General features: G+C 40.2%; 1 protein-coding gene across 4 annotated transcripts in view; it reads left to right on the forward strand.

Annotated features, from left to right (window-relative positions):
* The first annotated feature begins 1,537 nt into the window (after positions 1-1,537).
* The window catches only part of CMC1 (C-X9-C motif containing 1), a 78,015-nt gene continuing 63,353 nt past the window's right edge, over positions 1,538-16,199 (forward strand). For 2 of the 4 annotated variants that reach the window (XM_057301635.2, XM_057301636.2), the window contains exon 1: positions 1,538-1,775. Coding sequence is in view for 2 of the 4 variants with exons in the window: in XM_057301636.2 (XP_057157619.1) it covers positions 1,757-1,775 (19 nt within the window). In the remaining 2 variants the exon portion in view is untranslated. Of the gene's footprint in view, positions 1,776-13,712; positions 13,749-16,199 lie in introns of those variants that run through there. The other 2 variants (XM_003826148.5, XM_063602226.1) reach the window with 2 other exon arrangements.

A 16,199-nucleotide genomic window follows, 5' to 3' on the forward strand; every position in this document is an offset into this window, starting at 1 on the left:
AATAGTAATGTTTCAAGTAATAGCTATGGCAGAAATGGTAGAAGTGGTCCTTTAAAGTCTTTCAAATGCATTATATGATATCACATTTATTCCTCAGAACAACCTTGTAAATTGGAAACCAAAGTCCAGAAAAATGATAGAACTTACTCAACTCACTAAGATAACAGATCAAACTTTCCTCCGTTACCATAATACCCTTTTGCATATAGAAAGATTTAGTTTAATACTTGAATATGGGTGTCTGACCTGTGTTTTCATACTCCATCTCCTCAAAAAGATTGCTTTAGCTTTCTAAATCAAATCCTTCACCTTCAGAACAATAAAAGAGGCATACCAGAGTCATTTTGGTGTATTTCTCAGCATATTTACAAAATATACAAGGAAAAGGACCTGATTCCCTGGCTGGGTGAGTGAAACGTTAATTCTTCACCTTGGCACCTCAACCTACAGCTGTAATAAGGGCCGTTATGCCCAAATAGGCCCTTAAACGGAAGACCTGCTGAGCAGAGACCCACTTTCCCAGCCCTGCTCAACTGCCTCAGCTTTTCTGCCAACTGACCAGGCGGAAGCAGCAGCAGGGGAGGAGGGACTGCAGGTAGGTGGGGAGGGGATCATTTTGAAAGCCCTGAATCCCTTGCAGGGAAGAAGCAGCTGCTCCTTGTTTTTCTAAACATCTGTCCCATCTGTCCCAGGCCGCACCTCACCCTTTGGTGGCTCGAGCCAGTTAAACGTGAATTTGACAAGGAAGCACTTCTGAAGGCTGGTTTGTGAGTGGAAATGAACCTAAGTGCCACCTAGAAAGTTTCTTCTATTGAGAAGAAGTGAGTAGTGGGTCTTCAGCGGGACGGCTATTACCTTCCTTCATTTTACTCTCACAAAACATACAGCTTTTACTGATAGAGGCAGGATTTGTAACATCACCCAAATCATACTGTACGTCCTGAGGATATTATTTCACAACATAGAGGTACTTCTAGAGCCCACATTTTAACGTCTAGGAGAGCCACAGTTTTTGATTTGAAGGAGAAATAACGATATTGCACACACCGTATCACCTTTATGGTAGAACAAGCTGTGAACAACTAGTGCGTGTGGCGTTTATCACATTTAACAGCGTGTTGCTTTTATTTGTCTCCTCTGCCACACTGCTCCTTGAGAACAGGGACGTTATTTTTATTGTTATTTTCCCCTCGTATTCAGAACCGTGGCTGGAACTTGGCAGGCATGAAATAGACATTTATGAATGAATGAACGTTAACGAAGAAAAGAAAAGGAACTGGATGATTCATTTGGTTCTCCGAAGGCGGGTATGGGGGACGGGGCTCGGACTCTGACCCAGTCACCGAGTGAGGCACAGTCCCAAAGTCCTGCAGGTCCGCCTCCAGTCACGGCCGACCCGGGTCTGCAACTGGTGCACAAGCCTCCTGAAGCGAGGCTGCGCGCGTCCTGCACGGTCCCGCCCCAAAGGCACGCAGACACGCCCCCTTTCCTGGTCATTCCCCCTGCGAAGTCAGTTCCACTCTAGTTACAGGATTGGGGCGGGGCCAGAAGGGCGCAGGCGCAACGGGCGGCGGAAGTAGGAGCCTGGGAAGGAAGAGGGAACGGGTCCTGGCGGTGCTTTGCAAAGGGCCCGCGTTTCTGTTGCGGGAAGCTCCCGGAGGTCGCACGTGCGACCGAGCCCAAGCCCCTCCCCTCCACTCCCCTTCCTGCGTGCCCCGGAGCCGCCAAGCGGCTACGTTCTTCTCGGCCCGCCGAGATGGCGCTCGACCCCGCAGGTACCGGGGCGGGAAGCGGGGTTTGCCGAGGGGCCTCGCCCCGGGTCTCACGCCGCGGGCCGTGCGGGCTGGAGGCCGACCTGGGAAAGGTGCAGAGCTCTGGGTAGCATTGCTTCCACCAGCGTCTCCTCATACCCGGCGGCTGCTTCGCCCGGTCTTAGGTCATCTTCTCACTTGTTGGGGATTATGGTTATCTGAGGTTGCGTTTGTTGTCTAAAGTATCATCCATTGTGGTTTCCAACTTAACGCGACTAGTCTCTTCATTGTCACCCTCTTTTCGCCCCTTAAGGTCACAGATGCATTTAATGTATGCTGCAGACACTCTGGCCCCAGAAAAATTTGTATATTTGTTCTGGCGCACAGTTTTACATTTCTGTTTGGGAGTTCATGGACCCCGAGTTCATCCTTGTAACCCAACTTAAAAACATATTTCAAAGGATCCATCACTATGGCAGGAGTCAGTTTCTTTGGAAAGGATCTTCAAAATCTTGAATGTTGTTTTAATCTCTTTGCTTCCAGCCACTTCCGTTTGCAGCAATAGTTAACTTCCCCTCGAATTCCCGTCCTTGTGGAAGGTCACCTGCAGTATCTTTGCGTTAGGCTATTTTTGCAAGGGAATAGGTAACATTTTTGGAGGGAATGGTAGTTGGTCTAGTCCATTTCTTTCATTTTATGGATACAAAAAGTCAAAACATTGAGAGGTAAATGGCGTCAAACTTGGGAGATTCAGAAATGGAAAATGCTCTTTCGGAGCCTTCAAGGAGCATGAAAAATATATGTAGCACAGAAATAATGTTTTAATTGAACATGTTATTACCATGCTAAGTGTTCTCTATTATCCAACAATAATATGTGGCATGGTAGGTCCTTTTAGCTCCATTTTACAGATTAGGAAACTGAGGCGAAGAGAAGTTAAGTGACTAGTCCAGCAGGTAGTGGTAGATCAGGGAGTACTCTAATTTGAAGCATAGAGGAGTTCTGGAACATAATAATCATATTCATTTTGGACTAGGTGGTTATGAAGCAGTTAGCAGTTGATCTGGGCTTTGAGGGATGGAATTTCCAGTGGTTGGAGCTGGAGAAGAGGCAGCCCTATGAGCAAAGGTTTAGATAGTAAGGTGCACTGTGCGATGCTTGGTTTCAGGATGACTACCATGATTTGGTTCTTGAGGGTAGAAGGGGTAGAGTGTAAGTGAGGGGTGAGTAAGGAAGGTTCAAGTTTAGGCCCATATAATTTATGGTATCTTTTTTTTTTTATTTTACTGAAATGGAGTCTCACTCTGTCGCCCAGGCTGGAGTGCAGTGGCGCTATCTCTGCTCACTGCAACCTCCGCCTACTGGGTTCAAGCAATTCTCCCACCGCAGCCTCCTGAGTAGCTGGGATTACGGGCGCACGCCACCACGGCCGGCTAATATTTGTATTTTTAGTAGAGATGAGGTTTCGCCGTGTTCGCCATGCTGGTCTGGAACTCCTAACCTCAAGTGATCTGCCTGACTTGGCCTCCCAAGTGCTGGGATTACAGGTGTGAGCCACCGCACCCAGCCTAATTATGGTACTTCTGAACTTGAAGTGACCTTTAAAGTAATCTCATACAGATGAGGAGACTGAGAATGAGAGAGGTTAAAGATTTCCATATATCTCCACTTTCTGAATTTAGACAAGGAAATTTGGGGAAAAAATCTTCATACTTGCTCTCTTCACTTGCTTACCTTCCAGTTACTCATAAGCCACTCCAATCTTGTGTTGTACCCAAGGCCACACAGCTAGTTGCTGGTAGAGTCAAGTCTGGTTAGAACCTAGGTAATTTCATTTCCAGTCCAGTGCTGTAGACCATGCCACCTTTTGAGTATTGATTAAACAAAGACTTGTTGAGTGTCTGGTATATGTCCCATATTGTTCTGGGCCCTAGGGAACAGTAGTACATAGGACAAACAAAATTCCTGCTCCCAAGAAAGCTTATCTAGTGGTAGAAAAAAACAATTAACACCCCCTTTTTCCCCTACACAGACACGTGCGTGGGCACACACACATACACACACACATTTTTACAGATTGTGATAAACATGAAGAAAATAATGTCATGTGGTAGATGGTGAAGAGATTAGTCAGTGAAGAGGTTTATGAGGAAGTGTCATTTGAATTGGAATCTGAGGGATGAGAGGAAGCTAGGCAGAGTGTACTTGGCCATCAGGTAGCAAATACTTAAAATATTTAACTTGAACGTGGGTCAGAGTGTGGAGGGGATCCATAAGGAAAGATATTGGGAAAGTAGGTAGTCACTAAATGCCTAGATATTGCAGAGGCTGCAAGGCCTCAAAGGCTGGCTGTGATAATAAAGCATTTGGATTTTTTCTAATGGCATCAAATGCCTTTAGAATCTTTTAAAGAGGGCAGTAACATAATTTATGTGTTTATTATCCTCGCTACAGTGGTAGCATGCATTGTAGAGGGGTCAGGTCATAAGTGGAAGAAGGGAGACAGGTTAAGGGATAGGAGCAGTAGTCCGGGCCAAATATGTTTGTATCTTAGCCCAAGATGGCAATAGACAGATGGAAAGAAATATACAGCGTCATGAGGAGAAATTGACAGGACCTGTGGTTGCATTGAATAAGGATGGTGAGAGAAAGGGAGGAAACAGTGTCTGGGCACCGTGGCTCATGCCCTTAATCCCAGTGCTTTGGGAGGCCGAGGCAGGCAGATCGCATGAGCTCAGGAGTTTGAGACCACCCTGGGCAACATGGTGAAAACCCATCTCTACTAAAATACAAAAAATTTAGCCAGGCATGGTGGCACACGCCTGTAGTCCCAGCTACTCGGGAGGCTGAGGAATGAGAATTTGAGCCTGGAAGGCAGCGGTTGCAGTGAGCCGAGGTTGTGCCACTGCACTCCAGCTTGGGCCACAGAGTGAGACTTCGTCTCAAAAAAAAAAAAAAAGGAGGAAATAGGGATAATTCCAGTTTTTTTTACGTCAGCAGCTGGGTGGAAGGTCATGGTCAAATCTAACAATGTGATTATTGGAAACTTCATCAAAGGAAGGAATGGAAGCAATGGAGAGTAAAAAAGTGGAGTCAGCAAGTAGGAAGGTTTTTTTTTTTTCCCTAAATTGTTTTGTCTGTTTAAATTCCAGAATAAAATGTATGGAAGCCAGTTTTTTTTTTTTTTTTAATTTCGTGTTTATTTGGTTCATACGTTGAAGCTTAGTTTCACATTTTGATGTTATACTGCTTTGTACAGCCCACGATGGTATTTGCCCATATTGAGTAAGTGAATAATAGATACACCAATTGAGGTTCATTTAGCAAAATCTGTTTTCCTATTGGTTTATTTTGTATTTTCTGTGATCTTTATAGAAGCTTGATTTTCATTTGGCAGCAACTTTTAATTAACTTTGTAGGGTCTCTGTTTTCCTCAAGAAACTGTGAACCCAGCGAGAAAATGCAGGTTACATGCTTATACATAGTTTTATTTACATTATTTTCCTTTTTTTGTTAATGTAGCAGTAATAACAGCAATCTTTGCTTATTGCCATGTTCCGGACAAATTTTCAGACATGATTATATTCTCAGATGATGGCCCATAGGAACCTGCACCTGATAAATTTGATTTTTCACTTTCTCTATCAACTAAAGTAATTCCTTTCTCCCTTCTTTGACCTTTCCCCTTTTTAGTTAGGGTCTCTTCCCTCTGTCAACATAGATTCATTCTCTACTTATGCAGGATGGGGCATGGCAGCCTAAGGGAAGTTTCCTTAATCAGGTGTGTGTGTGTCCCTGTGTCCTTCTATTGCTGTTTTTTTCCGGGAACCTAATAAAAGGAGGAAGATGGGACAGAGATAGGGCTTAGGGGGTGGAAAGTGGGTTCAAGAATTTCATGACATTCTGTGAGAAGGTGTTTAAGGTATATGTGTCTTGGGAGGATTTAATTATGGATGTTCTTGGAACATTTGGGTTGCAGTACTCCAAGTTGGGGTTCTTTCAGTGGTTCCTGTGGGAATGTAGGTAAATTACCTTTAGGGGTACAGGAACAGTACTAGCCCTTACATTTACTAGAAAATTTTAGTTTTTAAGTTAGACATCTAAACAAACTTGAAGAATCTTTTTTGAGCATTGTATATTTAATATGTAAAAGGTTGTGGAGTTGATTAGAAAAATTTTTTTTTTTTTTAGTGATGGGGTTTCACCATGTTGCTTAGGCTGCACTTGAACTCCTTGCTCAGGAGCACTTGAACTCCTGGGCTCAAGTAATCTGCCCACCTCGGCCTCCCAAAGTGCTGGGATTATAGGCATAAGCCACCGTGCCTGGCCTATAAGAAAAATTTTGATTTTATTATTGCTGCCATATCGCTAGAGTATCTTCTTAGACATAAATTACGTTGGTGGCTCAGAACAACAAAAAAAAAGACCTAACATCTACATTTTGTATATTTATAAATTAAAAGCATATTTGCCATAGAAAATACATTATTTTTGTCTCATCGGATTAACAACTCTCTGATGGTTGCTCTGTGAAGTTTGAAAAACACAGGCTTAAGCAAAGACAATAAGAAAGAAGAATTGAGATCAAAGAGGAGTATGTGCCATGGCAGTGGGGTGGGGGTTGGGATTTCAGTTTTGAAGCATGAAATGATCTGTAAACCATTTCAAGGATTTTGAATTTTATACTAAGAACAATGGGAAGACACTGCAAGTTTTTAGGTAACGGAGTGACAAACAGAACTCTCCTTATTTTGTGTTGATCTGACTTTTGTTTAGATCCAGAATAACCTTGATCTCAGCCACATACTGCATACATGATGTGTCTTTCCAGAGTATCCCATCTGGAGGTACATGGGTATCTGTCTCTCGTAGGTGATGTTAATTTTGATTACCCACTCAAGGTTTTGCCCTGTTTTGTTGCCGTATTTTCTCTGTTTTGCAATTAGTAACTAATCTGTGGGAAGGTTAAGACCTTGTAAATATTTGCTTCTCATCAAATATTTCTCTTTGATTTGGGGTCCATTGATTTTTTTTTTTTTTTTTTTTTTTTACCTGATTCAGTCTTTCCCATAATGGTTGCAAAATAATGATTTTCTACCTCCAGCACACTCCCTTCACATTTACTAGATGGTTGTTGACATTTTACTGTAAGCAAGAGATTGCTTTGTTTCATTTTCATTGATTTATGAATTTATTATTGGTATTTTTGGTAAGGACTCATGAACTGCTGTATTTTCAATGGTTTGTACTCTGTTAATGTACATAAGTATTTTTTGTGTTCAAATTTCCCCAGATTTGGCCAGAGTTCCCTTTAAGCTAGCTTCTGGATCTTTGTCATATACTCTCACCATTTTTTTGAGCATTTCCTTTTTATTCCCTCACACAAGATATCACTGCTTCATCTTGTACCTACCCTGGCCAATCCATACAATTAGTCATTTCTCTGAGAAGCCCTGGTTCCTTTTATTTGGGCACAGTATTAGAGAGTAAGAGCTGGTCACTAGAACTGCATGTAACTTGGGTGATTTATTAATAGATTGCCTTTAGGAAAAGAAAAAAAAAAACCCTTAAGAGAGTAAGGAAAATAGGAGACGGGAGGGGAAAAATCTGAGCAAGGATGTGGTTTCAGGTCTTAACCTAATCAGCTCTGGTGTACCACATGGTACATACAGTTTATTGTGCCTTGGAGGCAAGGGAGCTGGGCTTTCATGCCATTTTTCAGTCATTGGTTACTGTAGTAGTTGGGAGAGGGACAGCAGCAAGGAAAACAGCAAAGGGCTACCATGGCCAGGGGCAGTCCTGAGAAGGTTGCAGATATGAATGCTCCAACATTCTCTGCTGCAGGAGGGATACCAGCTCTATCCTAAAAATAATTTATCTGAATCTATTAGGAATCTTAGTTGGATAGTAAGAGTTTTGATAGTAGTGAGAGTTCAGATAGTGACAGGTCAGATAGGAATGGGTACTTGCACACATGTATACATACACACAGGTGCGTGTACTGCATCCAGTAAAGTGTCACAGGTTGTGGTTAACAAGTTTGAATAACACTGGCTTAAGATATACCTAAGGTAGGCTAAGCTGTACTTTTTTTTTGTCTTCTAGGCCATCGTACATGCTGTTCTCTGTAGAATTTCCCCCATCTTCCCTATCCCCAGGTCTACTGAATTCTTGTTCATTTTTCACAACTCAATTTAAAATCAGTTTCTTAGGAGACTTTTCCTGATTGCCACCACCTCCAGTTAAACATTTTTTTTTAAGGTTTAGGATTAAAAACTCCACCAAAATATCATATAACCTATGTATAGAGTTGTTTTCCTTTTAGATATAAAGTCCTTTTCTTTGACGAATAAAAGGAAACCTTTTATTCAGATATGATGCACCTATATGTAACAAATAATTGGAGAAATAAAGAAAAACATGATTTGAAGAATGGGAATGTTCTACCTGTGTAATAAATAGTAAATATTTTTCATATCAATCCACCTCTTTAAATTCATTAGAGACCAGATAAAAGGATAGGTCAGTTAATTTCACCTAGATTATAGAAGATTGGCCACCTCCTCCCAGGGAGGTAGTGTACTGTTGTGGAATCAACACCAAATTTGGGAGTTAGTAAGACTGACTTATTGTCTCAGACTTTGTCATTAACCTGTCCTTAATGACATAATATGAGGTTTGAGGATGAGAAGTAGGGAAAGAGATGTATCAGATAATTGCTAAGGTTGCTTCAAGCCTTGAACTTTTATGATTCTAAATATTAATACTTGTCATAGGTCTCAAGGGGTTCTTGACTCCACACAGAAATAAATTCAAGTTTGTGTCTTGTTGCCTGGATTAGTATCTTTTTTAATTTTTTGTTTGGGATGTTAAAATCATATGTGTAAAATTCTGTAGATGTCAAAAATATGAGAAGTATTACCTTGTACTTGATATAAGTGGACCAAACAAAATTGTGCCCAAATAAAACTATTGATACCCAAGTTAACATTCTCCCTGACAATCCTCTATTCTATTTTTGCATTTTTTCTTTTTTTTTGAGACAGAGTCTCGCTCTGTTGCCCAGGCTGGAGTGCAGTGGCGTGATCTCAGCTCACTGCAAGCTCCGCTTCCTGGGTTCGTATCATTCTTCTGCCTCAGCCTCCTAAGTAGCTGGGACTACAGGCGCCCACCACCATGTCTGGCTAATTTTTTTTGTATTTTTAGTAGAGACGGGGTTTCACTGTGTTAGCCAGGATGGTCTCGATCTCCTGACCTTGTGATCTGCCTGCCTCAGCCTCCCAAAGTGCTGGGATTACAGGCGTGAGCCACCGCGCCCAGCCTATTTTTGCATTTTTAAGTAAGTAGATTGAAGGAAAAAATTGCTGAGAATGTGGTGTTTACCATCCTGCATTGTGTTTTGCTAAAGAACTGTTACTGGGAGATTCTTACAGATCAAAAGATATGTTAATTACCTAAACATGACTAATTGGAATGTAGAGTATCACATGTTTATGCTGCAGAATAAGGAACCTTGCTTGACTGATTCATTATTGTATACACAATCCCTGGTGTGGTGATTGGTACATAATAGGTACATACGTATTTGTTTACAGTGTATCTGTAACTATCAAATACTAAAACTCTTTTAAATATACGTGTCATTTGTTAAACAGTTAAAACAATTTTATTGCATATTTACCATATGCTAGGAGTTAGAGGGAATTACAAAGATGAGTTAGACGTGGTCTCTGACCTCATTAAAGTTAACTTTTACTTGCAGTAGTTCTCAGTCTAGCTGCATATTATAATTATTTGGGGAGCCTTAAAAAATATCAATGCCTGGCTTTTACCCCAGCATTTCTGATTTAACTGGTCTGGGGTGGGGCCCAAGCATTAAGAATTTTGTACAGCCCTCTCAGGTGGTTCTTGGGTACAGCCAGGGTTGAGAGCTTCTGGTACCAAAATCTGTCTTAGTCTACTCAGGCTGCCATAACAAAATCCCATAGACTGACTTGAGTGACCCACACAACATAGACTGGGTGGCTTAAAAAATGTACATTAATTTTTTTACTATTCTGGAGGCTAGGAAGTTCAAGACCAAGATTCAAGGAGATCTGGTTGCTGACAAGGACTCTCTTCCTGACTTGCAGATGGCTGCCTTCTCCCTGTGTGTTTACATGGCAGTGAGCGGGGAGGGATGGGGGAAGAGGAGGTTGAGGGAGGAGGAGGAGAGAACGAGAAGGAGAGAGAGCCCTCTGCTTCTTATGAGGCCACTAATCCTATCGAATTAAGGCCTCACCTTTATGACCGCATTTGACCTTAATTACCTCCCAAAAGCACTGTCTCCGCATACAGTCACATTGAGGGTTAGGGATTCAACATATGAATTTGGAGAATGGTAAACACAATTCAACTCATGCCAACCACTGATCTAGCAGGAGAAGATTGGGTATATAGTGTGATGTGATGTGTTTAAGTCCAGGTGTGATTATAGCAACAGAACGAGTGCAGGCAAAATCTTGGGGTTAGAGAAAGGAGAAATCACTTTTTAGTGCTGGAGGTCAGGAAGAACTTTGGGATGGAGAAATGTTGAATTGGGTTTGAAATAAGTAAACTTTGATAACAAAAAATAAGAGATAGAAGATGGAAAATAAAGACTGAGATTGAACTAGAGTTTGGCTTTACCTGTTACTTGCTGGGTAATGCTGCAAGATTGCTTTGAGCTTTCTGAGTCTTAATTTCTTTGTATCTGCTTCTAAATGAGATGATGTTTGTAAACCAGTTCCATCCACCACCCTTTTCTTCTTTCTGTAAATATTTATCGTGTTGCTTCTGTGTACTATATAACTATAAGCTGATTTTTCAGGTAAGAAGGGTAACATAACCACTAGGTTGGCAAAATGAAGGTTTACATTGTAGGAAATTTAAGTTGGAATTGAGCTGCTGGTGGGACTTAGAAACCACCAGTAGATAGTTGAAAATGTGGAAAGTTGGAGATGGAGATGAGCACTGAGAACTCAGTATCATAAACACTATCTTTAAAGGTGGAACCTTGTGGGATTGCCCCAGGAGGATTAAGTACAGATATTACCTTGAAAGTGTGTATAGTTCTAGTATTGTTACCATTGTTCAGGATATTTTTGAAACTCCTTTAAGATTTCCCTTTGGATTCTTCAGTACACTCGTCTTAATATCCTCATTTTGGCAAATCTTTGTTCTGAAAGTTAATTTGAATTTCAGCCAAAGTTTAACCAGAGACAGTCTGGTGAAGGTGATAGACGATCATCCTGGGAAATGCTGCCTCTTCCCTTGTCTCAGTTTGTTTTGTGTTGCTATAAATGAATACCTTAGGATGAGTAATTTATAAAGAAAGAAGTGTATTTAGCTCACAGTTCTGCAAGCTATACAGGAAGCATGGCATCTGCTTGGCTTCTGATGAGAACATTTATGCTGTGTCAGAACATGGCAGAGAAGATCAAAGGGGAAGCGGGCATGTGTGAAGAGGGACCAAATGTGAGAGGTGTCCTGACTTTTACAACAATCCAGTCTCTTGGGAACTAGTCATTTTCTCTGAGAACCAGCCCACTCTGAAGAACTAGTCCACTTCAGCAAGAGCAGGAATTCATTACTGCTAGAAGGGCACAAAGCTGTTCATGAGACATCTGCCCTCATGTCCCAAACACATCCCATTAGGGACCACCTCCTTACACTGCCACACTGGGGATCAGATTTCAACATGAGATTTGGTGGGGACAAACCATATCCAAACCATATTGCTCCCACCCCAAAAAAGTTATATTATGGAACTGGTTTTCATGTTTACTTCAGATTAGCTCTGAAGCCATACCAAGAAAGATGATGTGATTTGAGCAAAGGCTGAGTCTTTGAAATAAGTGAAAAACCCTTCAATATAAAAATAATTATCCTATCCCATTATCAAAGTATTATATTTTCTTTATAGGAATTCTATGAAATATTGTAAGATAAAAGAAGAACCAGTAGTAACATGGTGGAGAGAGGCTTGAGGAACATTCATAGGATTGAGAATATTACACAATCTTCTAGATTTATATGAGAAAAAAAGTAAATCAGGCAATGTATTGCTAAGAAGGCCACAGGTATGCTGTCATTTATTACTTTCTCAAATGTCTGCTCCTGTCCCATAACACTGCTGATTTTCTGCCGGATATCAGTGGGAAATTGTGCTTGTAGGCGCAAAGACAGTCTTGAAGTTTTACCAAATAAAGTAAATGTGAAACTTGTTCATTTAAGAAATTATGGCCACAATGGCGGTTGTAACACAGTTCTAAAATTGGCATGTCTTATTGCATAAGTTAATTTCCTGCTTTGGTATACTTTTAAATATGTTGTCCCTTTCTGGCCTCCTCTTGGTTAAAGCAGTGTGGGTGGAAGAGGAACTTTTCACACCTAGCAATCTGCAGAATCTGAGGTCCAAGAAATAGGTGCTATTGGGAAATGGGCACATCTAGTGTGAACAAGGTGGTTAATTAACAGTGAAAGCTGATAGGACAGAGAAGCTCAGATGAAGCATACTATTGTGGGATATGGGTGTTACTTGACCCAGAAGCTAAGCAGAAATAGGCACATCTACCTCACTGGTGTACTTTCCGTATTTTGTAAGCGTTTGAGCTTATACAAAATTAGATTGTTAGTGGCTGACCTAATATTTGATGTTTATTCTCTTTGAATGTGTTTTTCAGCCAGCTGACAAATTGCTCCTCTTGCTTTTAAAAATATTTTTTTTCCCATGGTAGGAAGCAGAATCAGAATTCCCTTTGATTTTACTTTCTGATAAAAAATTGAGAACTGAATTTTCAAATTTTGCTGGTTCAAATGGTGCTTCTGAAACACAAACTTACTGTCTAAAGGTTGTTTCCCTGCTTCAGCATAACTGTGGAAGCTCATTTAGCCTTGTTTGCTTAAGTCTCCTAACGCCCCCACTCCACGTGCATGGTGGTGTCATTGAAGGTTTAGAGCCTGGGTTACATGATCTTGGCATTGGCACTTTATTAGAAGCTTGGGTCATTTCACCTCTGTGAGCCTCCACTTCTTTATCTGCAAAATGAAATCAAAATACTTACCTGAGAGAACTGTTATGAAGACTGTATGTATTCATTGCCCTCATCTTCAGGTTTCACAGACAGGCAGGCTGGAGCATTGCGGGGAAGAAAACATCTCTCCTACTCTTGATTTCCCTTTTTGTTTTTGTTTTGTCAGTTCTAGTATGGCTTGAAGGAAAGAAGGTGAATTTTCCTATTTTAAGATGTCTCTTCGTCTACCCTTCCTCATTTTACTCTGTCGTTATAGCAAGAAGGTATGAACAAACTGGCAAGAGGAATATCTGGTCATGAGCATACATATCTTTGTGCTGTTGAGAAAAACTGGAGTCTGCCTAGATTCCTGGTGTGAAGCACTTAGTGAGAACTAACAATTGAGAACTCTGGTCTCATTGTATTGTATATCATGCCTTCTTCCCGGGGCTCTGCCTTTTGAGGCTCTTCATAGCTAGTAAGGAAGAGGGACCAGTCGGACGTGGCAGCTCACTCCTGTAATCCCAGCATTGGGGAGGCTGAAGTGGGTGGATCGCTTGAGTCCAGGAGTTTGAGACCAGCCTGGGAAACATAGTGAGATCCCATCTCTATAAAGTACACATAAAAAAATTAGCTTGATGTGGTGGTGTGTGCCTGTGTTTCCAACTACTTGGGAGGCTGAGATAGGAGGATCACTTAAACCTGGGAGGTAGAAGCTGCACTGAGCTGTGATCACGCCATTGCGCCCTATCCTGGGTGACAGAGTAGTATTCTGTCTCAAAAAACAAAAACCAAAACCAAAAAACCCCCCAAAAAACTCCCCCCAAAAAGCTAAACAAACAAAGAAGAGGGATCCAAATATAGAAACTATTGCTAATGAGAACACTGTTGCAAGTTTATTACAAGCATTTTTCATGTTTTTCCTGCAGAGTAAACAGTAGCACCAAACTGTCTTCAGGAGCAAGTAAGTGTTAACTAGTAAATTTTTAAAAAAATGGCATTACCTAAGTAAGTATCAAATTAGTTAAATTAGAATGTTTTCATTATTGAAAGGGCATAACTTGCCCTTCATATATCACATTCTTTGCTATTAAAGACTCTGTAATATTCTTATTTGCTTCACTGTTGTCTTTGTGGATTCATAGCAAGTGCTGTTGTCAGTAGCCTTATAATCTAGCACTGCCATATTGCAAGAACACATGAGCCCCAAAGCAAAATATGAGCTAACAAATTCAGCCAGTGAAAAAGGTGAAAATTGACTTCCAGGTGATGATAGAATGTTGAGAAGTTAGAGCTTTGGAAATTTTCCCTGGTGGTGTTATCCTGATTCTTTAATTCAGTATAAATTTATGTGACTATACAGTAGCAAACTTTCAAAATTTAATTTTTAGTTTTGCAACCTCTGTACAAATGTATAACATATATACACCAGATTGAGATTAAGAGAATCACTTTGTAATATTGTGAATAAAAATTGCCATATCTATAATATATGTAATGTTGAAGATAGCTTTTTCAAAAATTATAATTAATAAATCATTGATATTTAGTGGCTGGTATGCTATCAAGTGGGAAAATCTTTAGTAGAATTTTCATATTTTTAATACTGTCATTTCTGATTTAATACCAAGAATTTAGAAAATTGAAATCAATATTAATACAATTCTGGAATTATTTATTTGCCCTAGGAAGTTTTAGAAGAATGATCAGATGTCTTGACAAGCCGTTTTAAAAATGTGTTTGATAGGAATATTATAGCTTAGAATTCATAATGTAGGTAAATTTCTGTTATAATTTATTTTTGGAAAAATGGTTTGATATTACACATCTATGTCTGTATTCAAGGAATTGATTCAAAATAATATTGCCTTAGTTATTTAAGACCATTGGAAGATTTATAGAGCAAATAGAAGATTCATCAGGATGCATTATGAATACGTTGTATAGATGAAAATTATATATGTGGAAAAAAGTAGCAATTTGAAATTAATTTTGTAAATAGATCAGTATAATCCAGTGTCTTCTAATCTGTTTAGTAATTACACTGAATAGTTACTGATGTCTAGTTATGATTTATTCTGTAGGCAAGGCAAAAAGGAATTTGTGGAGATAGTCTCAGTTTTATTCTTTTCTCTGTAAGTAAGCACCAGCTTTCCACTCTACAAGATGTGTCACACAGTCCCTTCAAATTCCACAGGTCCACAACTGAATTTCTCTCTTACCTGATCCTTCTTTTGTATTCCCTATCTCAATAAATGGTCATATCCTTTTACTTGAGGCCAGAAAACTAGGAGTCCTCCTTGAATCATCCCTTTCCCTCATCCCCTTTAGGCACCATCAAGCTTATAGGACCTCCCTCTGAATTTGTCCTTTTCTCTCCATCCATGCTTCCAGTTCCTTCTCAGTGCTTTGTTTTGTTTCCTCTTTTTTTTTTTTTTTTTGAGACAGAGTCTCCCTCTGTCTCCTAGGCTGGAGTGCAGTGGCGTGATCTCGGCTCACTGCAACCTCCACCTCCCGGGTTCAAGCAATTCTCTTGCCTTAGCCTCCTGAGAAGCTGGGACTATAGATGCACGCCACCATGCCTGGGTGATTTTTGTAGTTTTTTTTCACTAGAGACAGAGTTTCATCATATTGGCCAGGCTGGTCTTGAACTCCTGGCCTCAAGTGAGCCACCTGCTTCAGCCTCCCAAAGTGCTGGGATTACAGGCGTGAACCACTGTGCCTGGCCTGTTTCCGGTAGCTTCTGGCAAAGCTAAGGAAAAAGAGAATGTGTAAATAAATGATACAGCAAAGAGTTCAGCAAATTATGACCTATGGGCTAAATCTGGAAAGGCCTATAAGCTAGGAACGGTTAGTTACATTTTTGAAACGTTGTTAAAAAAAATGTATATATATACATGTACATACACACACACACGCGCGCGCGACAGAGATGATATGTAAAGCTTAAAATGTTTATACTCTGGTTCTTAACAGAAATAGTTTGTCTACCTTTACATAGGCAATGAAAATTAGAATACAACCACAGGTGTTGTAAAGAGAAAAAAAATCATGTGAACACCTTCATATCATTTTTTTGTTTGAAAATTTAGGCGAAATAGATAGGGTCATTGAGAAATATAATTTTGCTAAAACTTCAGCTGACTCTAGAATTAGTAAAAAGCCCTTACAAAATTGAAACAATAGTTACAATTCTCTTTGTGCCTGTGTGTCTTACACATGCACACATACATACACCAAAACGCAAGCCCTGATAGGTTGTGTATTGGTCAGGATTCCACCATGGAAATAATCAGTAGGAGAAAAAACATATATATATATATCTTAAGATGGGTATATATACATACACACATATGCATATATGTGTGTGTGTGTGTGTGTATATATATATATATATATATATACGTATACATGT

Source organism: Pan paniscus, chromosome 2 (assembly GCF_029289425.2).
Source record: "Pan paniscus chromosome 2, NHGRI_mPanPan1-v2.0_pri, whole genome shotgun sequence".
NCBI lineage: Eukaryota > Metazoa > Chordata > Mammalia > Primates > Hominidae > Pan > Pan paniscus.